The sequence below is a fragment of the Sapajus apella genome, unplaced genomic scaffold (genome assembly GCF_009761245.1).
Source record: "Sapajus apella isolate SASKATOON/1434 unplaced genomic scaffold, GSC_monkey_1.0 scaffold58, whole genome shotgun sequence".
Classification (NCBI taxonomy): Eukaryota; Metazoa; Chordata; class Mammalia; order Primates; family Cebidae; genus Sapajus; species Sapajus apella.
The window spans coordinates 2,391,746-2,418,849 of record NW_022436998.1 but is presented as its reverse complement, the minus strand read 5'-3'; the positions used below and the strand labels follow the sequence as shown (position 1 = coordinate 2,418,849).

Here is a 27,104-nt window from a genome sequence, read left to right as displayed (position 1 = left end):
CCAAATCAGAAAGTGGAACTATTCCTGGTGGTGATTCAGGCACTCCTCCCAGTGAGGGCTTTTACGAAGCTTGAATAACTCAAAATCACTTTTTAGACAAACACTAGAAACAATTTTACAGGCTTTACAGTCAGAATTTCAGGGAGGAGAGCATGGATGAAAATTTTGAGATAAGGTCACTGTACCTCGTGTCTTCTATAACTTCATCTATCAGCTTCAACCACCATTCAGCCAACTGGTTTGCAGGAATTTTACTTTGTATCCCTGATTTTAGAGCCTCTATATTTGATTGCTGAAGAATTTGAAAAGAGAGAAAATAATTGATAATTGTTCATTATGCCATTATACCTTTTCATACAGTTTAACCTTTGAAGCCACGTAAATATTTTTTATATTTTCATAAAACAAACAAAATGAAACCAGCAAAGATAGGAGAGGGAACCCTAAAGTGGAATATAACCAGAAATAAAACAGACCCAATTATAATTCAGACGAATAACATAATTACACTAAACTAACACAAGTAACTTTGGAACACAATATTTTGACCATATACTCTTTGTTAAAAGGCAAAAAACAAAAACAAAAAACAACAAACCCGTAAACATATTGAACTCTAATTAGTTGGCTTATTTTTCACAGTGGTTTATCTATAGATTTTAGGATTGAACAAAGGAGCAAATATATTGAGTATAACGAAGGCCATATTTCTCACTGTTGGAGAAGAAAGTTACAGATACAGAAACAGAACGACTAGAATAAACCTAGTAGTATTGGACTGGAATTGGAAGTATCTTTATGAAGCCATGGCTTTTAATATACTGATAGATATGGAAATAAATATACATATATGTGTGTGTGCAAATTCATTTGCCAAGAAGGCCTAGAAGCAGTGATATTTCAGTAGTCGTGAGCACTCTAGTACTCAGATCTTGTTTCTAAAATGCTATTCCCCACTAAAAGGAAACAGGGCTGCTTGAAGAAATGGCAATTTATGGGCTGGGGCAGAGAGAGAACGAGATAAGACCAGAACACGTGGTTCTATCCCACTGAGCACCTGCCAACAGAGAAGTTGAGGGAGAGCCTACCATGAGTGTCAAAAATCCTAACCAGGGAAAGCCACCATCCTGTCCCAATTAGGTAGCTTAGTCAGTGGAAAGAGCTAATAAGAAGAACCAGGATGGGCCAGGCACGTTGGCTCATACCCATAATCCCAGCACTTTGGGAGGCTGAAATGGGCGGATTACCTGAGGTCAGGAGTTCAAAACCAGCCTGGCCAATGTGGTGAAACTCCATCTCTACTAAAAATACAAAAATTAGCCAGGTGTGGTGGTGGGCACCTGTAATCCCAGCTACTTGGGAGCTGAAGCAGGACAATCACTTGAACCTGGGAGGCGGAGGTTGCAGTGAGCCAAGATTATACCATTGCACTCCAGCCTGGGGGACAGAGCAAGACTCCATCTCATTAAGATGGAAAAAAAGAAGAACCAGGATGAAAACTGTTGAAGAACATCTCAAACATAATTATAATACAGGTGCAATTAATTCTCCACCAATGCCTTTGAGATGTACATTGCATATCAATTGCAACTTTATTTTAGGGACAGTTATGATTAAGTCAATTTAAACCTATAATTATCCTCCCAGATTGCCTTTATAACATAAAAAAATATTTCAGATTTTGCCATAGAGTTTTAGATCAAGTATACTCCTGAAACCCCGTATATTTTGGTCTAGCCCTGGTAGAGATTAGATCTTTAAAATATAATTTGGAAATCAAAACATCAATGCCAGATGGATTCTACCACTATCTGACAGGAGTAACTTAGTATTTTTTTTTTTTTTTAGATGGAGACTCACTCTGCCGAGACTGGAGTGCAATGGCGCCATCTTGACTCACTGCAACCTCTGTCCCTTGGGTTTAAGTGATTCTCCTGCCTCAGCCTCCTAGTTGCTGGGATGACAGGCTCACACCACTATGCCCAGCTAATTTCTTTTGTGTTTTCAGTAGAGACAGGGTTTCACCATGCTGTGCCAGGCTGGTCTCTTAACTTCTGACCTCAAATGATCTGTCCACCTTGGCCTCCCAAAATGCTGGATTACAGGCCTGAGCCACTGTACCTGGCCCAAGCAACTTAGTATTTTTCACTTAATTAGAAATATCCCAAATATGTCCCCCTTCTCCTCACCAATCTAGCTAACCAGTGTCAGCTAGACAGCTAATCACAGATACCACGTATATGCAGTTTTCACCAAAGGAAATCCCCAATCTCCAAACAGAAGAAGTTCCTCTAGTCCGCAGCAAGAGCGGAAAGCGTCAGACACTGGCTCCTCTAAGCTACCTCTTCCTGCAGTGGAGATTTCCAATGTAAAGTTCTAAGAGTTTCCTATTGCTGTTGGAATGAACCATTGTCCATACAAAAATTATGGCAGAAACTATGAGTTCCTGCTCTACCCCACTCCTGCTTTCTCATCCTCCCCTCTTCCACAGTAAGAAAGCTTTTATCTGGGCATATGCCTGCCCAGGCATAAGACTATACATTTTTTCAACTTCCCTGGAGTCACATGTGGCTGTATGACTGGATTCTGGCCAGTGGAAAGTGGGTAGAAATTAAGAATATTACTTCCGGATCTTTCCCTTCAAGGGAAAGGGCTGTGTCATCTTCTTCCCACTGTTTACTCCTCCCCTCAGGCTGGGGGGCAGATGTAGTAGTGAGCTGCCTCTACCATGCAGACATTGATAACTCCTCAGTGATGGCAGAGCAAATAGTGGGAAAGAGCCTGGTTCCCCAATACCACTGAACCTCCATACTAACTTTGGACCATCTACCGCCACTGTTCCTGGAGACATTGCTCTTACTTTATTGAGCACTGTATTGAGCTCTGTCTTATGTTACAGTGGCCTGGCCTGCATCCTAACTAATACCTAACTCACCCTGCTTGGAGAAAAGGAAATGCAGAAAAAGAGGAACTTACCAGCCGTTCTGCCATAACTAGGAGAGTGTTCACCGCATCCAGGCGATGACTAATATCCTCCCAGTATGAAGTCAGGGTGACAACTGGCTTGGTGTGGGCCCAAGGCAAGTAGTAATAGAAGTTCCCTGGCATAAAACATTGGGGGTCAGTGAACATTGAACACTTAAAATAGCATGTTTATTAAAGAGATGTGCAGACTCAGCTGTTGATTAATCCACAGGCTTAGGGAATAGCTTGAGGAGGTCTGGTTCTTTAGTTTGACTCAATTAAGCAACTGAAGATTAGGAAGCTCTTTTTCATTCAGTCTGTTCTGAAATTTTCTCTGAGATACCCTAGTAAATGGAGCACAGCAATCTCAGGATCTTTTAGTGATTTAGGGCCATGCATTTGAACATCAAAGATGGTTTCCTAACATGATAGCAGAAAATACAGATGGCATAGGAAGCTAAACTGAACATGTTCGTCCCTAAAAACTGTTATTCTAAATAAATGTTTTTGTTGGAAGTGGGGCAAAAGAAAATAATTTTCTGTTCTTTGAAGGCTTTACTGTGGTTAAGAATTGTTAGCTGATGTTTTCTAGGATGTCTTAGATTTTAAAACTGCTTTAAAAATGAAGTTAGAACTCCGGCAATACTGTTGGGAAATTTGATCAGTAGCCCTCTCTCCTTTCTCTGTAACTCTCGAACCATTTGCTGACAGTTTCATTGGAAGTTCTCATACTTTGCTATCTACTATGATTTATTTTATATACTAGAATGTAAGCTCCTTAAAAGCAGGGACCATTTCTCACCCATCTTTGTTCAAATATAGCTATTTAATCCTCACATCAACTCCAGAGAAGATGAAGAAACTGAGGGTTAGAATTAAGTGATGTGGTTAAGGTCACAGGCTGGTGAGTAACACAGTAAATCAGAAGCATGATTTTCCAGTACCTGAGCCACATCCCATTCACTTCAACTACTCAATCTAAGAAGGATTTGGGGCTTGGTAGGGTTACGAGCTGCTTTGCAGGGCTCAGTACTTAGCACAGTGGCCCTCTTGGAGTTTTACATGGCAAAACCAGCGTTAAAGCAGAGCGGAGCAAGGGTGGCATTCGGGCTCAGCCTCTGGCAACGGGACCTGTAGCTTCTTGGGTTTGACCAGCCTTGAAGGTGCCTGAACCCCAAACATACTCTCTTCGTCATTAAACCTTTTCCTTTCCACTAACCATAGGCTGGGGAGATTGGTGCCAGAGGGAGGAAACAGTGCGTGCTTCCGGTCCCGCTGTGCACCCACTGTAAACGTGCAGAGAATGGTTAGTGCCAATCTTACCATCAAATACAGCACGGCTGTACTGAGTTGTGGATGCCAAAGGCTTACAGGTGGTGTCAAACTTGTTGCCATAGTTCCCAATGCTGACTTCAAACTGAATGGCCTCACCCACATCTTGCAACATGGTGGCTGAATGAAACACAGCAGACAGGCTGTACTTCCGCCGTCGCTGGTATTTCTATAAAGCATGAGCAGACATAAGGTTCAGTGAAAGATCTTTTATCCTTATTTACATGTGGATTTCTAGCAGAGGCAATTCTAAACCTAATAGTTAGTGCTGAATTAAATGGCAGGGGAGAATGTTCTTGGACCCAGCAGTTCCTCTTGTACTCATACAAGTGAGCAAAGATAGAAGCACTAGGATGTTCCTTGCTGCATTAATTAAAATGAAAGAGAAATACAATACATGTCTTTTAGCAGGCCACTTGTTAAACAAATTATGTTACATCCATAAAATCGAATGAAAGTTCCTAAAAAGACTTAAATAGATCCATATGTGCAACCATGAAAAAAAGAGTATATTTTGGGGCTGAGCGCAGTGGCTCATGCCTGTAATCCCAGCACTTTGGGGGGCAGAGGTGGAGGGATTATTTGAGGTCAAGAGTTCAAGACTACCTGGCCAACATGGTGAAACCCAGTCTCTACTAAAATACAAAAATTATCTGGGCATGGTGGCGTGCACCTGTAGTGCACCTCCAGCCGCTCCGGAGGCTAAGGCACAAGAGTCACTTGAACCCAGCAAGCAGAGGTTGCAGTGAGCCAAGATCGTGTCACTGCACTCCAGCCTGGTGACAGTGCGAGACTCCCGTCTCAAAAAAAAAAAAAGTATATTTTAATTTAATCTGTTAAATAGATATTTTGATATTGTCATATTCATGAAAAAGGTTTGGAGGAATGTAACTCAAATCGTTAACAGTAGTTATGTTGGAGAAGGTTGAAAGATTATGGCAAACTTCACTTTCTAACTTACACATTTTTAACTATTTTGAACGAAGTATTAAATTTCCCTTTTTTTTTTTTTTTTTTTTTTTTTTGAGACAGAGTCTTGTGCCGTCGCCTAGTTTGGAGTGCAATGGCAGGATCATGGCTCACCGCAGCTTCAACCTCTTGGGCTCAAGTGATCCCCTAGCCTCAGCCTCCCGAGTAGCTGCGACTACAGGTGTGTGCCACCATACCCAGCTAAAGTATTAATTTTCTAATCGGAAATAACAATAAAGATTTTAATGTCAGATATAAATAAAAATAAGTGAAATTAGGTAAATTTATTTTAAATAAAAATGGAAATCAAACCTTCCTTTCCTTCTTCTTTTCTTTTGAAATTACTGGTTTACCGAAAGAGTTGAAGACAGGGCCAGCAGTAACCACACTGACTACCTGTCAGCCTAGCAGAAACGACCATGAGCCCTTCCGGCCTTCCTTCACAGGCACAGAAAATCTTGAATCCATATCCTGCCCCATAGCCTTGCTCAGCTGGCATATCTCCTTCATTATGAGTCACATCCCCACAGATCTTCAGGTACTTTGCCTTCTTTTGTCAAAGAACTATGCAATGGTTTAGGGTGCTGTATTTCATTGTGTCCTATGCATTCTGCCATGCAGTACTCTCCACATCCTGTGTCTCTTCTAGAACCCTGTTGGTACCCAGTCTCTGCTTTCAATTCTTTTAGGTCTCTACCCAGAAGTAGAATTTTAAATTGCTTTTTTTTTTTTTTGAGATGGAGTCATGCTCTGTCACCCAGGCTGGAGTGTAGTGGCACACACGATCTCGGCTCACTGCCATCTCCACCTCCAGGGTTCAAGAGATTCTCCTGCCTCAGCCTCCCGAGTACCTAGGATCACAGGCATGAGTTAGCATGCTCGGCTCATTTTTGTGTTTTTAGTAGACATGGAGTTTCATGTGTTGGCCAGGCTTGTCTCTAACTCCTGACCTCAAGTGATCCATGGGCCTCGGCCTTCCAAAGTGCTGGGATTACAGGCATGAGCCACTGTGCCCGGCTGGAATTTTTAAATTTTTGAGAACTGTTTTAAGAACTTCTGACAGTGACTGAAGCTCATGGTCTTGAACTCCTGGACATCCTTCTGTGACAGAGTCCCCATTTTGGTTAAGGGAATTTTTGACATGGTGTAACAGAACCTTCCAACAGGGTTTTGTCAAATCCCCTCTAGGCCTCAATCTTTCTAAAAAGTCTTTCTAAAACATTGGTTTGCAACCTGAGCTGCACATTGAACTACCTGAGGAAGCTTCCACCTGGGCATTGTGAATCTAAAAGCCTCCCCCGCTGAGTCCACTGTCACCTTGGTAGAGGGGGATTAGGGGTGGATGCTACTTGCCAAGAGCTCTGCTTAACTACCCACAACTAAGCCCCCTGGACTACCCATGATGTGGAAATTCTGAGTTTGAGTTTGAATTGTGTCAAAATGTAAAAAGCAGAAAGTTATTTGGATTAGTCAGAACTATATACAGTACAACTTCTTCTTTGTAAACCACCTAGGATGATAGGAGAAAAGGGAAGGAGCTAAAAATAGGAAACATTTGTGGTCTGCGTCAGGGCCCAGGAGAAAATGACCAGTGTATAAGCCAGAGGCATCTGTCAAGCCAGGGGCTGCACAGGATGGAGAAGGTTCATGGGGAGGCTCGGAGGTGGGGCGGAAACTACAGGATGATGCTTTGGCTGGGCTGGCTCACCCTGCAGGCCTCCACATAGCCAGGATTCCATTAGAACTCCCTGGGTGCTCTCATGCAGGGCTTGCAAAATGACCACAGAATCCCTGAAAGGACCCTTGCCCTGGAGAGTCTGAGCCCTAAAAGCAATAGTTTGGGCTTCTGGTCATCAGCACATTTCCCAGGAGAGAGGGGACACAATGTGAGCAAGCCGCGGAAGATGGAGCAGCTCCCTGGATCACTACGCAAGCTCAGACTCCAGGAGAAGCTCCCTACCATCTGCTCACCTGCCCCAGAGCCAGGCCACCCTGGATTCAGGCAGCTGAGAATTCTGCTGCTCCCACAGACCTTTCCCACTTCCTCTCTGCCCTCAGGGAACAGAGAGGTAGAGAGAGGAAGGAACAATAAACACCAGAGAAGTGCAGAGCCTGGGATAAGACTGCCTATGACATGAGAAAATTAAAGCACATAAATTGTAGTCTACTGGACTCAGGTGGGGGTAGGGCCTTGGGACTCTCTTTCTGATCATCAGAGACTAGCACACCCTGTAGATGAGGCGGTATAAGGTAGAGCTTCAGCAGTTGATGTGGAAAAGGAGGTGATTTCTGTCAAGTAAGATACCGATAAGGGCTAAGAGTTTTTGAAAGTGGCTGTGGGCTGGGCGCGGTGGCTCACGCCTGTCATCCCAACACTTTGGGAGGCCAAGGTGGGTGGATCATGAAGTCAGGAGATTGAGATCATCCTGGCCAACATGGTGAAACCCCATCTCTACTGAAAATACAAAAATTAGCTGGACATGGTAGCGTGTGCCTGTAATCCCAGCTACTCAGGAGGCTGAGGCAGGAGAATTGTTTGAACCAGGGTGTCAGAGGTTGCAGTGAGTCGAGATCGCACCACTGCACTTCAGCCCGGTGACAGAGCGAGACCTCATCTCCAAAAAAAAAAAAAAAAAAAAAAAAGAAAGACAAAGAAAGTGGCTGTGGACACACAAGGCATGGGACATTAAAGGTCAGTGACAAGGAGATCAGGTACCAATGAAGACTGCCCAGCATGCCACCTTCAGTGTGTTTACTAAAGGAAACTGACACCTGATGGAGCAGGTGGAAGAACCTGAAGGGGCTATTTCTAGCAGTATTTTTGAGCCCTTAATGCGGACCAGACCAATGGGAGATGTAAAGGAGATTGTAGTTGAGTAGGAAAGAGAATGCAAGTGCATTCAATGCTCCTGAAATACATTCGGTCACATCTAAGGAGACTGGGGAAAGGGGAGCAGAGAGAAAGTGGTCCAAGAACAGACTCCTGATCCTGGAGACAAAAAACAGTCCTTGAGCGGCAGGCAGAGGTTCAAGAAGCCAGCAGGTATTAGAATAACACTAGCTTGGCAACGCTTGATCTTCTTCTATCTGCCTGATTCCTACTGGGGAAGTGGCCAGGCTGAACCTGCTGCACCCCCCCTGCACTGGGGCCTCTCTTCACTAGGTCTTGATAGGTCAGCTCTGCTTTAGAAAGATGGGAAGCACTTGGCTCTTTGGCAATCAAGTTGCGCGTTTGTTGCAGCCTCTTCAGCTCTACCAAAAAGTTTTGTTAGCTGCACACAACCCAGAACAGAGGACCTCTGCAAGACAGACAAGGGTCATGATCATGTTGTAGGTTGACTGCATTCATTAAGTCCTTCTGGCAGGTGCACAGATCTGCTCACTTCACTCTCTCTTGGGGCTTCTGGTTGCTTGGAGTATGGCTACATTTTCCGAATCCCCATTCCTCTCCTATTCTATAATTCTGCAAGGTTTTTAAAATTTTGGCATCTTTTCACTTTTGATTTTATTTATTTATTGAGATGGAGTCTTGCTCTGTTGCCCAGGCTGGAGTGCAATGATACGATCTCAGCTCACTGCAACCTCCGCCTCCCAGGTTCAAGCAATTCTCCTGCCTCAGCCTCCCGAGCAGCTGGGATTACAGGCACCCACCACCATGCCCTGTTATTTTTTGTATTTTTTAGAAGACTTGGGGTTTCAGCATGTTGGTCAGATTCCTGACCTCAGGTGATCTAACCACCTCAGTCTTCCAAAGTTCTGGGATTACAGGCATGAGCCACTATACCCGGCCCCACTTTTGATTTTATTAAATTTATTTAATAGAAAAGTTGAGCTATTAGGCCGGGCACGGTGGCTCAAGCCTGTAATCCCAGCACTTTGGGAGGCTGAGACGGGTGGATCATAAGGTCAAGAGATCGAGACCATCCTGGTCAACATGGTGAAACCCCGTCTCTACTAAAAATACAGAAAACATTAGCTGGGCATGGTGGCGCGTGCCTGTAATCCCAGCTACTCAGGAGGTTGAGGCAGGAGAATTGCCTGAACCCAGGAGGCGGAGGTTGCGGTGAGCCGAGATCACGCCATTGCACTCCAGCCTGGGTAACAAGAGCGAAACTCCGTCTCAAAAAAAAAAAAGATGAGCTATTTTGCTCTCTGTGTTTAATTATTTAGAGCAAAGAAAATGAATTCTGTTTTGTTTACCAGTCAATAGAAAGATGTTTTTATTCTGTTGACATATACTGTGGGCAATATATATTGTTTACTCTTTTTATTTTTTTGCTTTTAGACTAAATTAATGAAATAAGCTTCTTTGCCTATGTGTGTTTAACTATTTGCAGTGAAGAAAACTAATTTTGTTTTGCAATCGAGTTAATAGTACTTTTTTTAAGTATTTTGTTGGGCCTCTTTCTCCCTCTGCCCAACTATGGTTGCTTAAAAAAAGAGAAGCAGCATGGACTTAAATTACATTCTGGTGACGGAACAAAATAAAGAGGAACCGTAATGGTTGAATGTCCATGGTGGTGTTTCTGCCTAACCCTGAATTCAAGCCAACATTTCAAGAGCCAACTCCAATCTGTAACTACGCAAGTCAAAAACCACCATGTGTCTCTGCAGAAGCCTCCAAGTGGTTTCTGGCTATTCTCTTGCATGATCCTGGCTGTAAATAACATGCAAACTACCCCTTTTCACACTCTTCCTCCCTCTTTTTTCCTTTTCTTAACTTGTCCTCATGATCTACTGCAATTCCTAGATTACAGAGTGGATAATATTGTGGAATAGATAGAAAGATGATGACCAGGAACTTCCTGACTTTTGGTTCTGTGTCTCTCTAGTAAAAAAACAAAACAAATGATCATCTTTGCTGTAATAATTTGTTGGAGAGAACTATTTCTTTTCCACGTGTGAAGTGACATGGATGCCCCATGGCTTGCTGCTATGGTGATGCTAGGTTCCTTCCTGAGGCTGTAGGGTAGAGAGAGGGAAGTCTCAGAGAGAGGGGTGGAGACTTTCAAAGAAGGAGACAGGAATGAAATCAGTGGGGCTCAAGCACTGGACCACGGATGTTCCAAACACGTGAAGCCTGAGGATTCCAGAATGAACAGCTTTGGATGCCAACCTCCTGATATAGCTGTTGTCTGGGGGTCAGTGAGCAAGGCCACATTGCTCTGGGAAAGAAGGGAGAGTTTCTGTTAAAGGGCGTGGCTAGTCTCCCCAACGATCATCCTGCAAAGTAGGCAGATGTAATGGGCAGACATCAGACGACTGGAGGGAGAAGGCCCTGGCTCGCTGGAGAACTCATGCAGCTGGGCCTGGACTCAGATGAAGATGTGTTCTGGGCACCGCGGGAGCGTGGGCAGAGCATGGAGAACCCAGCCTGCCACAAGGAGTCAGGCTGGGGGTAGACAGGAAGGCTGACTCTCAGGGAACCAGAACACCAGTCTGACCCCTGAGCTCTGAGAATTGCTACATTTCACAACCACTCTGTCACCCATTTTACTGTATTTTCCTATTCTTATCCCAAAAACAGAAAGTGAAGGCTTTTTAAAAGTTGCTGTTTGGTTTCTGCTGTAGAGTGGGGAAAGCAGGGCGGGGCCTGTCTTGTGTCCTTAGAACAGAGGGCAGCAGCAGCGCGGGGCGGCTGGGACCCTGGAGGTGATTTGCAACCCATTCTGGAGGGCATCAGTGAGCTGGCTGTGCTGGCAAACAATTCAGGTTTGTGGAACACATGGGCATCGACCTGGGCTTCTCAGAAATGGTTGGGGAAGTCAACCGGGAAGATTTCCTGTCTTCAAGGAGGAAGCAGGGTTCACAGCCATTGCAATGTGGGCCCTCAGCACACCTGCCCTCCCGAAAGGAGGGAAGCCTACTCAAATGGAAATGAGTAGTGGTGGCACCTATAGCTCTTGGTGCCACCAAGAAGTGGCTGTTATGGCCACCTCCCCATGACCCCCAACACCAGTTAGCGAACAGCTCATTCAGTTTTCGGGTAGCAGTGCTCTTGCCAGTTTTCAGTAGGGTATTAACATCTCAAGGGCTGAAGCAATCCTTATAGGGCTGTTGTAGAAACATCCAGATGAGGGCGTTCGTCGTGAGCTGGGTTGCCCTCCTACTCCCCCAGCTGCCCCTTCAGTCCCTGGAGGTCTCCTTTTCTACACCATGCATTATTCACACTCTAACATTTACCTCAACAACCAGCAGGTCATCATGTGAAATGGGTTCAAGCTTTCTATCTGGTGGTGTCTTCTCAAGAAAAGTGGTTAATTCAACCAAGATCCTGCCTCTGTAGGCAACTCCTTCCCCCTGAAAGGCAATAACCTAGGATTATTCCTCCAGGAAGCAACAACAAAAGGCATTCTGTGTCTCTAGTTGGGCTAATACAACACAAAAAGTTTCTCCTTCCCATGGCCCTAACTTTCAAAATCAATCTGTTGGCCACTCTCCCAGCTGGATTCAGGTCTCTGGTGTTGGAAAGAAGAGCCATTGGCTTTAGGACAGATCTCAGAGAGTACCTTGGGATGCCAGGGCTGAAAAAGACCTTAGCTATGACCAAGGTCAGAGGCCTTCACACCATGCTCGAGCTCCAGAAGGAGTGTGCAGAGGCTGGGAGGTGGGGATGGATGAGGCTCGAAGTCTCCCTCACCATATTTCAGCGGGGAAGCTCTGCGTTTATCTGTGTTAACCCTGCTGCTCCTCTTCTCAGAATAGGGAGGCAGCCATGTTGGCAACCAGGGCAAGTCTCAGGATAGCCATGAAGTAAAGGAGGAAGATGTTCTGGGTACAGCTGAGCATGCAAATGAAGAGTGGATACTCCTCCCACCATACCCAGCAGTGCTGGCAATAGAACCTTCTGGGGAGGAAGGGAGGGCCCCACCTCCACAGCCATTCTTTCACCTTTCCCCTCTCAGGGCTTTTTCTCTCTAGCTTGGTTCCTTTCTTGAGCCTTGGGAGATACCTAAAAGACATTTGGCTTCTGTTGTGGTAAAAAGAACACTTCCCATCTCTGGGTTTGCATGTCTTCATCTATGAAATGAAAGTATTGATCAGATCAAGGTAGCAAGGGGTTTCAGGGGCATGTCACTGCCTAGTGCTGGGTAAATTCCTAAAATATGATGTTGAGAAGAATTCCAAGGCAGCCCAGGGGCTTATTAAGAAAGAGAGCCAGCATTGATTATTGATGTCTACCAGAAGCATAGAAGTTGGGGGAAATGGCCATTGGCCATCCCCCAGTGAGATGATCTCCACAATCTCTTCCTGTGTTTGCATTCTAAGTCTTAGGGTATAGATGGAGTATGTCCTAAATCTTAGGATAGAGTATGAAACTTCTATCCTGCAATACTTGATCAGACATTATAAGAAGAAATAATCACATTAACCAACACTCATTAATAACAACCTTAATGGAGAAACCAACCTTTCCAGTATTCAGCTCATCATAGGGGTCTGGGAATCCTGTGTACTCTCTGGGGCTTCCATAAAGATTCAGATAACAAGGTCCAAATGTTGGAACAAAGCCTACCTCTGTTTCTCCTGTGTTTACTGAGAGAGAAAGAAACATCATCATTAGATGTTAGGCTTTTAACATTCAATCTATTGAAATAAATATTAGTTATTAGTTATTAGTAAGACTATTTTCCTCCATTTGTGAGTTAGTGGTATTAATGCGAGTTGTAAACACCATGAGGCTTGCCACATTTCTCTTTTCTTATTGCTAAATAGTAAATAAAAACATTTGGGGGTAGTGCAGATAAACTGATTTTTATAAAAAGATAATGCTATTTAAATAAAAGAGCAATTAGATTTTGAAGTTAACCTTCACAGTTTTTCCAAGTTTATAGTGGGCATTGTATTAAACACGCCATTGCCAATTGGGGTAAAAGATTATATTGTTTTGGGAAGTCACTTAAATGACATATTATATGCACTTTATTTATTCCTCTAAAGTGTCATTTAATCTTCAAGTGTCGCTTAATCTAACTCTGGCCGATGCTATTAAAAGTACAAGATAGATATTTTAAATTTTTACATGTAATAATGAACTGCCTGCCTGTGGTTGTGAGACCTTGTGATATTCTAAGTGACATGAAGAATCCCATTCATTACTTCCTATCTCTGGTGGTCATTTGATATGCTCCTTATTTCTGTTACCTGGTCTTAGCAAGACAATTCCTCAATAAAGGGCACTGGGGGCAATGTAATTAAATAGCTGAAAATGGGGAAACGGTGAGTGAGGGTGGGGAAATATAAGAGCTGCCTTCAGTAGTCTCAATGGCCCCATATGGGATGCTCTTGTCTCCAAAAGCAGAGTGAGGACCACTGCTATGAGCTACAAGATCAGCTTTGGTTCACTCGGTATAAGGCAGAGCTTTCCGTGAATTAGAAATGACGAACAATGTAAGAATGGATGTTAAAGCAATGGCACCGTAGTCATGTCACATTATGGATGGGCAAGCCAAAGCCCACAGAAGGGAAATGACTTGTCAAAAGTCCCACAGGTTGGCAGATTTAGCCCCAGATCTTCAGTTTCAAAGCTCAGACAAGGACACCCTCCACTACCCCATCTGTTCCTTTGGTGTAACCCCACCTCTCCTCCACCTGGTTCTCAGAGTGACTGTGTTGTCTGTCATGTGTATTTGCTTTTTGTTAAAGATCCCCAGGGATTAAAACACAAATTGTCAGTAATGATCCACTGAGCATCAGCTTAATGCCAGGGGCTGAATTATTTCTGTCCAACAAATCTCTTTTCTGGTGTGTTAGCCTTTTGTCTTGTTTTGGATTAACAGAAGGAACTTTCCTTCTATGTGCTCACACCTAAATATAGGCTCCTGGGAAAACCCATTCTCTAGGCCAGGCGAGGTGGCTCATGCCTGTAATCCCAGCACTTTGGGAGGCCAAGGCAGGTGGATCACCTGAGGTTCAGGAGTTTGAGACTAGCCTGGCCAACATGCCAAAACCCCCTCTACTAAAAATACAAAAAAAAAAAATAATTAGCCAGGCATGGGCAGGCGCCTGTAATTCCAGCTACTAGGGAGGCTGAGGCAGGAGAATCACTGGAACCCAGGAGGCGGAGGATGCAATGAGCCAAGATCATGCCATTGCACTCCAGCCCAGGTGATAAGAGAGAAACTCCATCTCCAAAAAAAAAAAAAAAGAAAGAAAAAGAAAACCCGTTCCCTCATAAGCTGTGTCTTCTCGCCTCCAAAGTTTCCTAATCCGTTTAATGCACAGCGGTCACATCAAACTTCCTTTGCTAAAAAGCCTTCACAAAATAAAACAAAAATCCTTCAGCCTGGCCATCAAGGATTTCCTCTGATCTAGCTACAACCTACTTTCCAACGATATTTTCCATGCCTTTTACCTTTTGGAATCCCCCTTTGGGTTTTGGGGATAAAATATACAGTAATTACAAATAACTACTGTATTCAGTTTCTACAACCCTACATAGCTACACATCTCTGTGACTAGAGTATCACTTTTCAGGGGGTGTGGTAGGATTTCAGTATGTTTTATTTTGATTTTCTACTGCTGGTTCTATCATGTGACACTACTACATGCATATTCATTGATTGGTTAAACAAATGAATAAAGGAATAAAGTGCTTGTGCATCTGCCAAGTTCACTGCAAATCTAAGGACTACTTAATATTCATATAAATCTGATTATAACAAAATAGATTTTTTTCCTTTTTTTTTTTTTTGAGACAGTGTCTCACTCTGTTCCCGAGGCTGGAGTGCAATGGCACCATCTCGAGTGACTGCAACCTCTGCTTCCTGGGTTCAAATGATTCTCCTACCTCAGCATCCTGAGTAGTTGGGACTACAGGAGTGCACCACCACTGCCAGCTAATTTTTGTATTTTTTAGTAGAAATGGGGTTTCACCATATTGGACAGGCTGGTCTCAAACTCCTGACCTCGTGATCCACCTGCCTTGGTCTCCCAAAGTGCTAGGATTACAAGTGTGAACCACTGTAGCCAGTCTCTTTTTCCTTTTTTGAGACGGAATCTTGCCTTGTTGCCCAGGCTGGAGTGTAGTGGCACCATCTCGACTCACTGCAACCTCCACCTCCCAGGTTCAAGCGATTCTCCTGCCTCAGCCTCCCAAGTAGCTGGGACTACAGGCACGTGCCCCAGGCCCAGCTATTTTTTTGTCTTTTTAGTAGAGATAGGGTTTCACCAATTAGCTAGGATGATCTTGTTCTCCCAACCTTGTGATCCACCTGCTCAGCCTCCCAAAGTGGTAGGATTATAGGCGTGAGCCACTGTGCCTGGCCCACAAAACATATTTTTTAAAGCAAATAAGAATTGGGTATTGTGTCAACTACATAATAATGTGATATCACTTTATATTTGCATACAGTTTCAGAGTTTGCAAAGCTTTCCCACATGCAATATCTCTTTCCCCTATGTAATAGCTCTTTCCCCTCTTACCACAACCCTGGGAGATTACTGTGGCAGGGAGAATCATGCTTATCTGACAGATAACCTCTCTAAACCTCAGAGTCTTCATCTATTAGGTGAACAGCAACATCTGCCCTAGGAGAGTTGTGATGGTCAAGTGTGTGACAGTATTGAGCAAACTTGCAAAAAATGACGAGTTCTGTGCAAAGGAAAGGACATGTTATGATCCCTCATTTTCGGAGGAGGAGGAGATCTTCAGGGTGCAAAGTGAAAAACATTCAGTGTTTTCCAACCTAGAGATTCATGTTGACATTGGGGGAAAGTTACTTGATACATTTCAGAACAACTGATTTAGTGCTCCTTATCTCTACCTACTGAACATAGACAATAACAGAAAACATTACATCTCACAATCAATTATTTGCAATAAAGCCAAATACCATGGTGTACATTTAGCTGAAATCATGGGACATGGAGCAAAGCCTGGTTAGCATATTTCTTTTAAGCTTAGCCATGCAGGACAACCATACAGCACTTACGCAAAAACTATTACTCTAGTAAAACTATGTTGAGACAGCAAAATGTCAAAAAAAGTTCTAAAGACAATTGTTATATTCTTAATAAGATAATATTAGCTAGCAAGATCTAATAGAAAGCAAAATTACAAAGCATAAACCTGTATACGATGCAGCCCCAGTTCCCGAAGATGAGAAATCTATATAGTAAAAATACGACTGGTTAAACAAAAACACGGGCATTATAAAACAGACATTGAAAACGTTAATCAAATCCAGTGTCAGGTAAGTGATTTAGCAGCACCAGAAAAATCCCAAATTCAGATCTAAATCACATATGACCCTTTCGTAATGCACACAATTCTCATTGGTTAAATTGTGACAATGGGCAAGACCACCACACATGAATAACTGAATTTCACCCAGCCCCAAGGCAGCCAGTAAGCAGAAGAGCTAGCTTCCCGGCACCAACGGAGCCTGGTGAAGTTACCAGCACTTCACATTTTTAATAAAACATTTACTCATCTTAGGGCTTAGTTGGGACCAACATCAGAAAATCCAAGTAAATATAGCCTGAGGCTGTATAAGCAAAGGCCTGGTGTTTACTGCACATTATTTGATTGAAAGCATGGTTTGTTTCTTTGTAGGGGGAGGGCGATGTTGACAGCTCATTGTTATTTTAAGGCCCTCTAACCCCATGGTCTGCAGGGCCTGCAATGAGTGGTCTCAGAGACAGAAGCTAAAATTGCTTGTAGCAATTTCTGGTTTTAGTTCTGGGTGTTACCACCATGTCACTAAGCAAAATGCTTATGCCAGTATTTCTGAATAATTATCTTTAGATATTATTTAATGGCTTCTCATGAACAATGGATGCATTTTAGTCATTTTTACCTTCCCCCCATGTAGTTACAGCATGATTTTTATTTCCTCTGATGGTTACCTTTGTGATGCCATCTACAGTCACATTTAGATTCCTGACTTAAAAAGAAGAGGCTATTAGCACTCCCGCCCCCGCTCCCCTTCCTCCTTCCACTTCTCATCTCTATCTTCCCTACTTTCACACTGTAATGGGTGATGGCATTTATGCCTGTTCAGAGCTTTGGCTGTCAGTTAAATTTTAAAAATCAAAATACAATAAATAGTGCTTACATTCTAGCAACCACATATATATTACTCTCTGCAGAGGAAACGAAAGGGCCATGATTACATTTCCTTCATTGCAGCTCCAGTGTCATGATCACCATGCTACTCAGCAGAGAACGTTCAGATAGAATCTCTTTCTGACCCTCTACCATTTGCTTAATGTCATGTATAATCTTTTATTTATTTATTTATTTTTTCAAGATGGAGTCTTGCTCTGTCACCAGGCTGAAGTGCAATGGTGTAATCTCAGCTCACTACAACCTCTGTCTCCCAGGTTCAAGCAATTCTTCTGCCTCACCCTCCCAAGTAACTGGGATTACAGGCCCCCACCACCACACCTGGCTAATTTTTGTATTTATTTTTAGTAGAGATGGAGTTTTACTATGTTGGTCAGGCTGGTCTCAAACTCCTGGCCTCAAGTGATCCGCCCTCCCTGGCTTCCCAAAGTGCTGGGATTATAGACATGAGCCACCACGCCCAGCCATATAACTATATTTGTACTATATCTCCTTTGTGCACCACCTTGTCTTCTGATTGCTTTTCTTTTCTTTTCCTTCTTGAGGGAGGAAATCTATATGTTCTTCACCATATATCTAATATCTTCTTCACCTTCTCTCTAGTATCTAATGCAACATACATACATACATACATACATATATAACCAGGTTCTTATTTATGTTTTCCATTGCTTGGATTAACAGTGTTTTTTCAAAACCTATAAAATACCTTAAACAAGATAAGGATGAGAAGAACCTTGAGTTCCCCAAGACAAAATTTTGTCTCAAAGTCTCTCACTTTGTTTCATGTGTTTAATCTCTCCATATGCTTAATCTATTGGCAATTATAGGAATTTTTGTTTTGGTCACAAAAAAATAAGTTGCTGGTATTACTGTGTTAACATTAATTTTTTCTTTTATCATCTTAACTTCTTTCCTTCATTCACTATTACAATTTCTGGCAGATGCACAAAACCATAATGCCAGGTACAGGCAAGTGCTTCTCAAGGAAAGTGTTTGGGAAACAACAGAAAGAACAATGTGTTGGCTACCAGTGCTTGGGAGAACGAAAACCAAATCCGTATTATCTTAGGGAGTGAGGATTACATGATTCATTGGCATCTGACCTTATTGCTCCTGCCAAGGGAATCAGTTGAAAAGGGAGTATTATTTTATATTTGGGTGGACTTGGGTCAATATCACTCAAAAAAAAATAAGGTGCTAGCTCTCTGTATTGACACAAAAATTTCATAAAATCGCTATTGGGAAAAAAAGTTTTGGATGGGAGCAAGAAAGCTGAAAATCTTCAAACCGTTAGTGGTTTCCATTCTTGTTTTCCAGGCCATCACCAAAACACCATTGAAACGGTTCATGAGGTTCATCACACTTCGCTTCTAAGAAACCAAACCTATTGCAAGGTGGCTACCTCAGTTTATTTTTTTCTCCAGAAGTTCTGTATCCAGTCTTACTCCAGATCTGTTGAGTGACTTACCTTCCACTTCCCCACCAGAGGCAGCAATTTTGGACAGGTGTAGATACGTTGTTCCAACTACATCATTTTTAGTAAGACGGTCCCTGTGTAAAACAAAAGAGGTTAAGGGCTCCATCTATAAAGATATGTCTTCATTTCAACAATTTTTAAAAAGTTAGAGCTGGAAAATACCCCAGACTTCAAAATAATAATCATGTCCAGTGAGCCTCAAACTTTATTGTACTTAGTAATCAACTAGAAACTTCTCACCCTCATCTCCTGCCCACATTTTTAATTCGATAAGCCTAGAGTGGGGCGAAGAGATTATATTTATGAGTATACCCCAATTGATTCTCACACAGATGGTCCTCCAACCACCCTTTAGAAACACTGATCTAGTCAGGTAATTTATTCTGAAGTTATGAAACTGCAGTTTTACACAGAGGCCAAGGGATGTGCCTATGGCCACACTCAATACCATTGTCATAAAATTTATTAATTATCGGCACATTACATAATTATGATAGTGCTGATGAGCATGATGATAGTAATGATATTTGCCATGTTTCCACTCTCAGGGAGCTAAGGGTGCCAGTTGAATGCTCCATCCAACTAGGACATTCCAAGAATGGTCTCATTATGGCCAATCAGTGCTAGGAGGCTGGTCTAGTAAAAATTCCGTCAGAACATTTCAAGGACTTTTTTTCCTTGCCTTCACTGAGGTAGTTTTCCTATTTTCTTTTTTAGCAGTAACAGTGTATTGCTCTTAGAATGTTTGGTGATTCCTCCCAAGAAATGGTTGACTGTATTTCCGAAGTCTATTCTGGACAGCCTAAAGATATTTAAATTCCTGATTTCTTATCTTGGGGCATTTTCAGATCACATTCTGCTTCTTTTGTTTACGAGCAGTTGAACCGAAATATTCAAAGCTTGTTTTGCAATAACACTATTATTAAATTTTGTTTTAAGAAAACACCCAGTTCCAGGTGCGATTTATCCTTTCCTCTGGAAGGAAAGCAAAATGCCAGAAAATAAGAGTTAGACCATCCAGAGTAATGTTTTGCACTGACCCAAATGTTTAATTCTTTTATGTTGAATTAGATGTGTGTCTATTTTAACTCACCAGTCATATATTGTTAGTTTTATTTTTTCACACACTGAAGGAAACTATAAAAAAAAACAGAAAAAATAGTTATTTCACAATAATTTAGTAATTATTCAAGTGTTCTTACTTTTTCAAAAAGAAAAGAAAGTCAAACCTTGATCTGAAGATTGACGACCTGATTCCACTCAGGGTTTGCATTTTTCTCAATTATGTTTGTACAAACCTGCAAAATCACCAAAGCAAAGCTGTAGGTTTTCAAGTTTCTAATTTCTAAAAGTTTACAATATATGCTTACTAGATTATGCTTTAGCAGTTTACTTATATACTTAGAAACCTGGTTAAACTTTATTTTTCTTGATTTGTAAAACATAACATGGGTTTAATATTAATCATTGCTGTTTCGATGCACTAGAAGCTTGTTTTTAACCCTTTTTCATTAGTTTTCAGTTGTCGGATTTCTAACATTAGATTAATGTAACAAAGCAAGAGATAAGGTTTATAGAGCAATTGTTACATACCATTTGCAAAGCATCTACCATTAACACATCTAGACAGATCTTTTGATCCTGCCTGCCAGCCTCCCTGTCCCCTACCCCAAACTGGATCCTGTGCCAGTCTTTCCATCACTCTTCATTCAGGCTCAAACCAGAATCAGCCACACCCAAATCAGCCACACCCTGATACTTCAGTCTTCATGCAGATCCTGAAGCCATTCTCCCCGGGATGCCTGCATGGTCTATCTGAACTCCACAGCTTCTCTTGTCCCCTGACTTTCATGTCACTTCTCTGTGTAACACCTTCAGTGGACTCTCAAAGTACATCTCGAATAAAGCCCAGATCCCTCCCTGGGCTGATGAAACTCTACTGTTCCAAATTCATTTCTCTCTAACCTCCTAGCTTTTCCCCCTCGCTGACTCCACTGCAGCCACATGGGCAGCCTTCCCTGCTAAGATTTTCCTCCTTGGGACCTTCCATCGCCCTTCTCCCTGCCTGGATGCCTCCCTCCCCGGGTCTCTGCATATTCTGGCCTCTGTGTATCAACTGTCACTTTCTCAAGGGGGTCTTACCTGTAAACCTGGATAAACACCCCTCCCCTGCACCAATCACTTCTTGTCCCTGCTTTGTTTTCTCTGTAATACTGGACGCCGTTTGAAATTATTTCATTTCTTGTTTGCTTGTTTGTCTGTCTCTTCTATTCCTGCGTGTTCATTTCTATATCCTAGCACATGGGACAGAATCTGGTACTTAATGACTTTTTGAGTGAGTAAAAACTCTCAACAATCCTATGTGATGATTATTATCTCCATTTGTAGTTCAGGAAATGGAAACTCAGAAGGGTAAGCGATTCACCTGCCTATGAAGTGGGGTAAAGCCTGAATTTAATGCGGGCCTCATTTTGCCCCAGAGCTAAAGGCTTTTCCACCATACCCACTGAATCTTTTAGAAAAAAGTGCCAGTCATGTGTGTGTGTATGTGGTTTGCCAAATCTTCCTTTCATAACTGTATGGTTCAAACACATACAAGATGCTAGTTCTTTCCGTGTATAACTGTCCATGCTGTGCTGTTATTCTACTGTAGAATCGCACTCAACTCTCAACTCTCCTATCTTTGACCGTCTCTGTAGGTAAAAGTAATGGTTATAGCTGTCCCTATGCCAAGAGTCTCCCAGATTTTTTCAGGGGCCCACTCCCATTCTGTGATTTCAGCAGTCCCCTGGAGCATGGAAGGTGAGAAACATGACAGGAGGGGACAGCAGGGCACTGGGGGGTCTATAACCCACAACATTTACCAGGGATGGGTGTGGCTGGCCAGGGAGCTTGCCCAAGATGAAGATGATGTTTGGACCTGAAAAGTAATTCCAGAAATCCAGTGGTAGCTTTCTCTATTCTAATCTCTCAAAAGACTGAATTTTGTAATTTGCGTTCTGCATACTTTCCACTCCAAAATAAACCTGTGGAGAAGTCTGGCATGTTTGGACTCAGATAATCTGTGTTCCTGCAGAGTGCCCGGCTCATCAGGGGGCTATCTGAACAAAGAGTAAGCAGGAATTCACTCCAAGGAAAGCACAGTGGTTTTAAATATTTATTCCTAGCAGCATCTGCATTTAGATCATGTACAAACCTTTTTTCCAGCAAAGGAAACTTCCACAAAAGGATCCACAAGATTTTTCTTATCTGCATTGCCTCCAAATATTTCCTTTACTGTCTGCGAGAAGGCATCATCCACTGGAAAGTAATAGTCATACAGCAGAAATTAAATTTGATTCTCTTAAAACAGCAGAAATTATTTGGCAAGATTTTAAAAGTTATCTTATACATCAAAATAGTGGCAACAGGCTCAGCACTGTGGCTCACGTCTGTAATCCCAGCAATTTAGGAGGCTGAGGCAGGAGGATCACTTGAGCCCAGGAGTTTGAGACCAACCTGGCCAACATGGTAAAACCCCGTCTCTACTAAATATACAAAAATTAGGCTGGGTGCAGTGGCACACACCTGTAATCCTAGCACTTTGGGAGGCCGAGGTGGGTGGATCACCTGAAGTCATGAGTTCAAGACCAGCCTGGCCAACATGGTGAAACCCCATCTCTATTAAAAATACAAAAATTAACTGCACATGGCGGTACATGCCTGTAATCCCAGCTACTTAGGAGCCTGAGGCAAGAGAATCACTTGAATCTAGGAGGTGGAGGTTGCAGTGAGCCAAGATCATGGCCACTGCACTCCAGCATGGGTGACAGAGGCAGATTCCATCTCAAAAAAAAAAAAAAAAAAAAATTAGGTTGGGTGCAGTGGCGGGCTCCTGTAATCCCAGCTACTTGGGAGGCTGAGGCAGGGGAATTGTTTGAACCCAGGAGATGGAGGTTGCAGTGAGCTGTGAGCCAAGATCACGCCACTGCACTCCAGCCTGGGCAATAGAATGAGACTCCGTCTCAAAAACAAAACAAATAGTTGCAACAAGAATTGTTCTCATGGGTGGCAAGCACTAGTAGGAGAAATCCTTTTGGTCTTAGTTGAGAGAGAAAGAATATTTTTTCCACGAAGTTTTAAAGTCAACAGGAGTACCTTGAAAAATAAATTTATAAATTGTTATGTCAAGACTTGATCTTTGCCTGGCGCAGTGGTTCACGCCTATAATCCCAGCACTTTGGGAGGCTGAAGAGGGCGGATCACAAGGTCAGAAGATCAAGACCATCCTAGCCAACATGGTGAAACCCATCTCTACTAAAAATACAAAAATTAGCTGGGTGTGGTGGCATGCACCTGTAATCCCAGCTACTCTGGAGGTTGAGGCAGGAGAATCGCTTGAACCTGGGACACAGAGATTGCAGTGAGCCAAAACTGCACCACTGCACTCCAGCCTAGCAGCAGAGCGAGACTCCAACTGAAAAAATAAACAAAATAAAATAAAATAAAAATTAGCCAGGTGTGGCAGCACAAGCCTGCAATCCCAGCTACCCGGGAGGCTGAGGCATGAGAGTCACTTGACTCTTGCAGTTAGCCAAGATCAAGTCACGATACTCCAGCCTCCAACCTGGGCGACAGAGTAAGACTGTCTCAAAACAAACAAACAAACAAACAAAAAATGCTCTTTTCAATTGGGAGAAAGGTGCTTTAAAGGTTAAAATGTTATAGGCCTAGTCTGACTTTTTCAGAGAAATTCAAGAAAATCTGGCAAAATCACAAATAACACACTTTTGTTTTTCTTTTTTTTTTTTTTTGAGACAGTTTTGCTCTTGTTGCCCAGGCTGGAGTGCAATGGTGTGATCTTTGCTCACTGCAACCTCCACCTCCCAGGTTCAAACCATTCTCCTGCCTCAGCCTCCCAAGTAGCTGGGATTACAGGCATGTGCCACCATGCCCAGCTAATTTTTTGTATTTTTAGTAGAGATGGGGTTTCTCCATGTTGGTCAGGCTGGTCTTGAACTCCTGACCTCAGGTGATCCGCCCACCTCGCCCTCCCAAAATGCTGGGATTACAGGCATGAGCCACCGTGCCCGGCACAAATAAAACACTTAATCAACTACAATCTATAGTTGAGTAAACTAAAAAGTAAATAGAGATCAGGATTTTAGTTTATACTTCATTTGACGTATTTCTTTAAAAAAAAAAAAAAAAAAAAGACAAATAGAGACAGAGGTCTTGCTATGTTATCCAGGCTGGTTTTGAACTACTGGCCTCAAGTGATCCTCCTACCTTAGCCTTCCATAGTGCTGGGATTATAGGCATGAGCCACTGTACCTGGCCTATTTGACATTTTTGAGAGAAAGATAGGTATGGGGAGGCCTGACAGTACCATCTTTTAAGACCATAGAGTCTTAAAAGAAAAGGAAAAGGATTCCCAAGAAAAGTAGCAGATCCTGAAGAGATCCATGGCCTGTATAGTGGATGCAGCCTCCTGGGGACTTGGAGAAGGGTCCTATGTCCCAGAGCCCAGCAAGAAGCATACAGGCCCAGCAAGGCAGATAGGAAGCTGGGCCATCAGCAGTGACAGAGGGATAACCAGACTAGTCCCTATAAATGGAATCACTAGAAGTGATTCCCTTACATGCATCCAGTCTTTTGCTGAATATATTTCATAATACAATAGTGGCAGACTTCTAGTCATTGGGATGTTACTACCCTTTGTTCAGCTTTTTTTTTTTTTTTTTTCCCCAGATGGAATCTCACTCTGTTGCCCAGGCTGGAGTGCAGTGGTATGATTTCAGCTCACTGCAACCTCCACCTTTTGGGTTCAAGTGATTCTCATGCCTCAGCCTCCTGATTAGCTGGGATTACACGCACCTGCCACCACACCCAGCTAATTTCAGCTATTTTTAATAGCTGGAGAGCAAACACATTGATTTGTTCACACTTTCATTTGGGATGAAAGGGGTTGGAAGTGCTGACTGCTCATGTCTCTTTAGCATCCTCTAGGGTAAAGAGGAGATATAAAACATTGATGGAAGAAGAGAGAGAGAGCCAAATGGGCCAAAGGCAGGTACTCAACAAGGAACAGGATCAGGAACCATGAACCTGCTAGGTAGCTTTCAACGGTGCCAGAATGAATGAAAATAAGTCCATGAAGCCCTTTCAGAAGAAAAATGTAGTATAGGGACACCGATCACTATTCAGAGTTTGATTTTACCACACCTCATCATGCAGATAACCGACAATTCTGGGACAAGATTAAATTGATACATACTCTGGGGGATGTCCTCAGCTCGGTAGATTTTCAGCAAGAAGGTCACCCACCGAAGGGCGATGCCAGCAGGGAGTAACAAATTACTCTCCACATCATCACTGTCATTATCACGATCTTGTCTCTCAGGCTATTAGGGGCACATGATTTAAATTATACATATAGAAAAGCAGCACATGGAAAAAGCCAAGTTAATGCTTATAACATGAAACCAATCAGAAACATTTCCTTTAGAATTTCCTGTGTTTGGGACTTAAGAGTCCAGCCTGCCATCAACCACCAGTTTTCCTTCAACCTCAAAACTGCTCCACAAAAATCGATGCTCATATATTTCTGTGTCATTCTGTCATTTTATGAGCATCAAATAGTAAGAGAGAGAGAGTGTGTGTGTGTGTGTTCCTGATGTCCCTTCAATTTCTCTCCGGCCACTTACTATTCTGCAGTTTGCCACCCAATTTCCTAGAATCACTAACCATTTAGGTAGCAATGCCTAATTCTGCAACTAAGGCATGCTCTCTAGATAAAAGCAGCCTTTCTAATGATGCAAGGACATTATAAAAATACATGCATCAGTGGGCACGGTGGCTCATGCCTATAATCCCAGCACTTTGGGAGGCTGAGGCAAGCGGATCATTTGAGGTCAGGAGTTCAAGACCAGCCTGGCCAACATGGTGAAATCCCATCTCTACTAAAAATACAAAAATTAACCAAGCATGCTGGCACATGCCTGTAATCACAGCTAATTGGGAGGCTGTGGCAGGAGAACTGCTTGAACCTGGGAAGCAGAGGGTGCAGTGAGCCGAGATTGCACATCGCACTCCAGCCTGGGTGAAGAAGACTCCTTCTCAAAAAAACAAAACAAAACAAAAAAACACACCAAACACATGCATCTTTTCTCAATTAAATGATCACTCGTAGACACCAGATAGGAACCTAAGTGAGCTGGAATGATAATTCCGTGATGAAGAAAAGAACAGCGAGGCCGGGCGCGGTGGCTCAAGCCTGTAATCCCAGCACTTTGGGAGGCCGAGGCGGGTGGATCACGAGGTCAAGAGATCAAGACCATCCTGGTCAACATGGTGAAACCCCGTCTCTACTAAAAAACTACAAAAAATTAGCTGGGCATGGTGGCGCGTGCCTGTAGTCCCAGCTACTCAGGAGGCTGAGGCAGGAGAATTGCCTGAACCCAGGAGGCGGAGGTTGCGGTGAGCGGAGATCGCGCCATTGCACTCCAGCCTGGGTAACAAGAGTGAAACTCCGTCTCAAAAAAAAAAAAAAAAAAAAAAAAAAAAAAAAAAAGAACAGCTTCTGAATAATAGGGGGAGTCAGAGGGTACTGATGAGAAGCTGTGTTCCATTTCACAATTACCCACACCCACATGCTTCACTCTTGGTCTTCTTTTTTAGTGAGAAGTGTAAAAAGCAGAGAATGTAGGGACTCACGGGAGGCTCATCTCCGGTTCCCAGGACAAACATGCTGACTTTCATATAACCTTTAGAACCTGAACTAGCATCTTCCGGGTCATTGAGAAGAAGCCACTTTCTCATGACAGCATGGCCTAAAATAGAGAAGGAGTAAAAGGAAAGGGCTATGTTAAGGAGACACTGATAGGTTTGTGATCCCTCTGCCATAAGATAAGCTGCATTTTCTGGGCAGCCTCTTCATGACCCACCAAATTCCCCAGATGAGTCTCCAGTGCCATGTCTTCTGTTCTACACGCTCCCCACACCCCACCCCCACCGTCCCGTCCTCGTGTAACTCAAACAAGACCCTCTAAGCTGTACCAACTAGTTTTATAATTTCACGTTAAGATCAAAACATCCTCACAAAACATAGAAATCATCTATTTTGAATGTTAAGATAAAAATTTAGACATTTGTACTAAGCTACTATTATTTATTCCCGCTAAGCATCCTTTCCTCTCCCTCATTAAGAAAATGTTTTTTTAAAAATTTCCTTTGACTTTAATTCTTTGATCCCCCCCCAAATTGTCTTGATTCCTAGAATTGTCTTCAGGTTAGAAGGAATTAATTTAA

At 42.8% G+C, this 27,104-nt stretch overlaps 1 protein-coding gene across 8 annotated transcripts in view; it reads right to left on the bottom strand.

The window, feature by feature from the left end:
• The window catches only part of MYOF (myoferlin), a 184,072-nt gene that overhangs the window by 75,684 nt on the left and 81,284 nt on the right, over window positions 1–27,104 (bottom strand). For 6 of the 8 annotated variants that reach the window (XR_004258974.1, XM_032245509.1, XM_032245511.1 and 3 more), the window contains 12 exons: window positions 26,511–26,626; window positions 25,072–25,198; window positions 22,012–22,115; window positions 20,045–20,113; window positions 19,909–19,952; window positions 18,807–18,889; window positions 16,337–16,375; window positions 12,677–12,801; window positions 11,449–11,565; window positions 4,288–4,465; window positions 2,977–3,101; window positions 186–292 (listed from right to left, as the gene is read on the bottom strand). Coding sequence is in view for 7 of the 8 variants with exons in the window: in XM_032245509.1 (XP_032101400.1) it covers window positions 186–292; window positions 2,977–3,101; window positions 4,288–4,465; window positions 11,449–11,565; window positions 12,677–12,801; window positions 16,337–16,375; window positions 18,807–18,889; window positions 19,909–19,952; window positions 20,045–20,113; window positions 22,012–22,115; window positions 25,072–25,198; window positions 26,511–26,626 (1,234 nt within the window). In the remaining variant the exon portion in view is untranslated. The remainder of the gene's footprint in view (window positions 1–185; window positions 293–2,976; window positions 3,102–4,287; window positions 4,466–11,448; window positions 11,566–12,676; window positions 12,802–16,336; window positions 16,376–18,806; window positions 18,890–19,908; window positions 19,953–20,044; window positions 20,114–22,011; window positions 22,116–25,071; window positions 25,199–26,510; window positions 26,627–27,104) is intronic. The other 2 variants (XM_032245510.1, XM_032245512.1) reach the window with 1 other exon arrangement.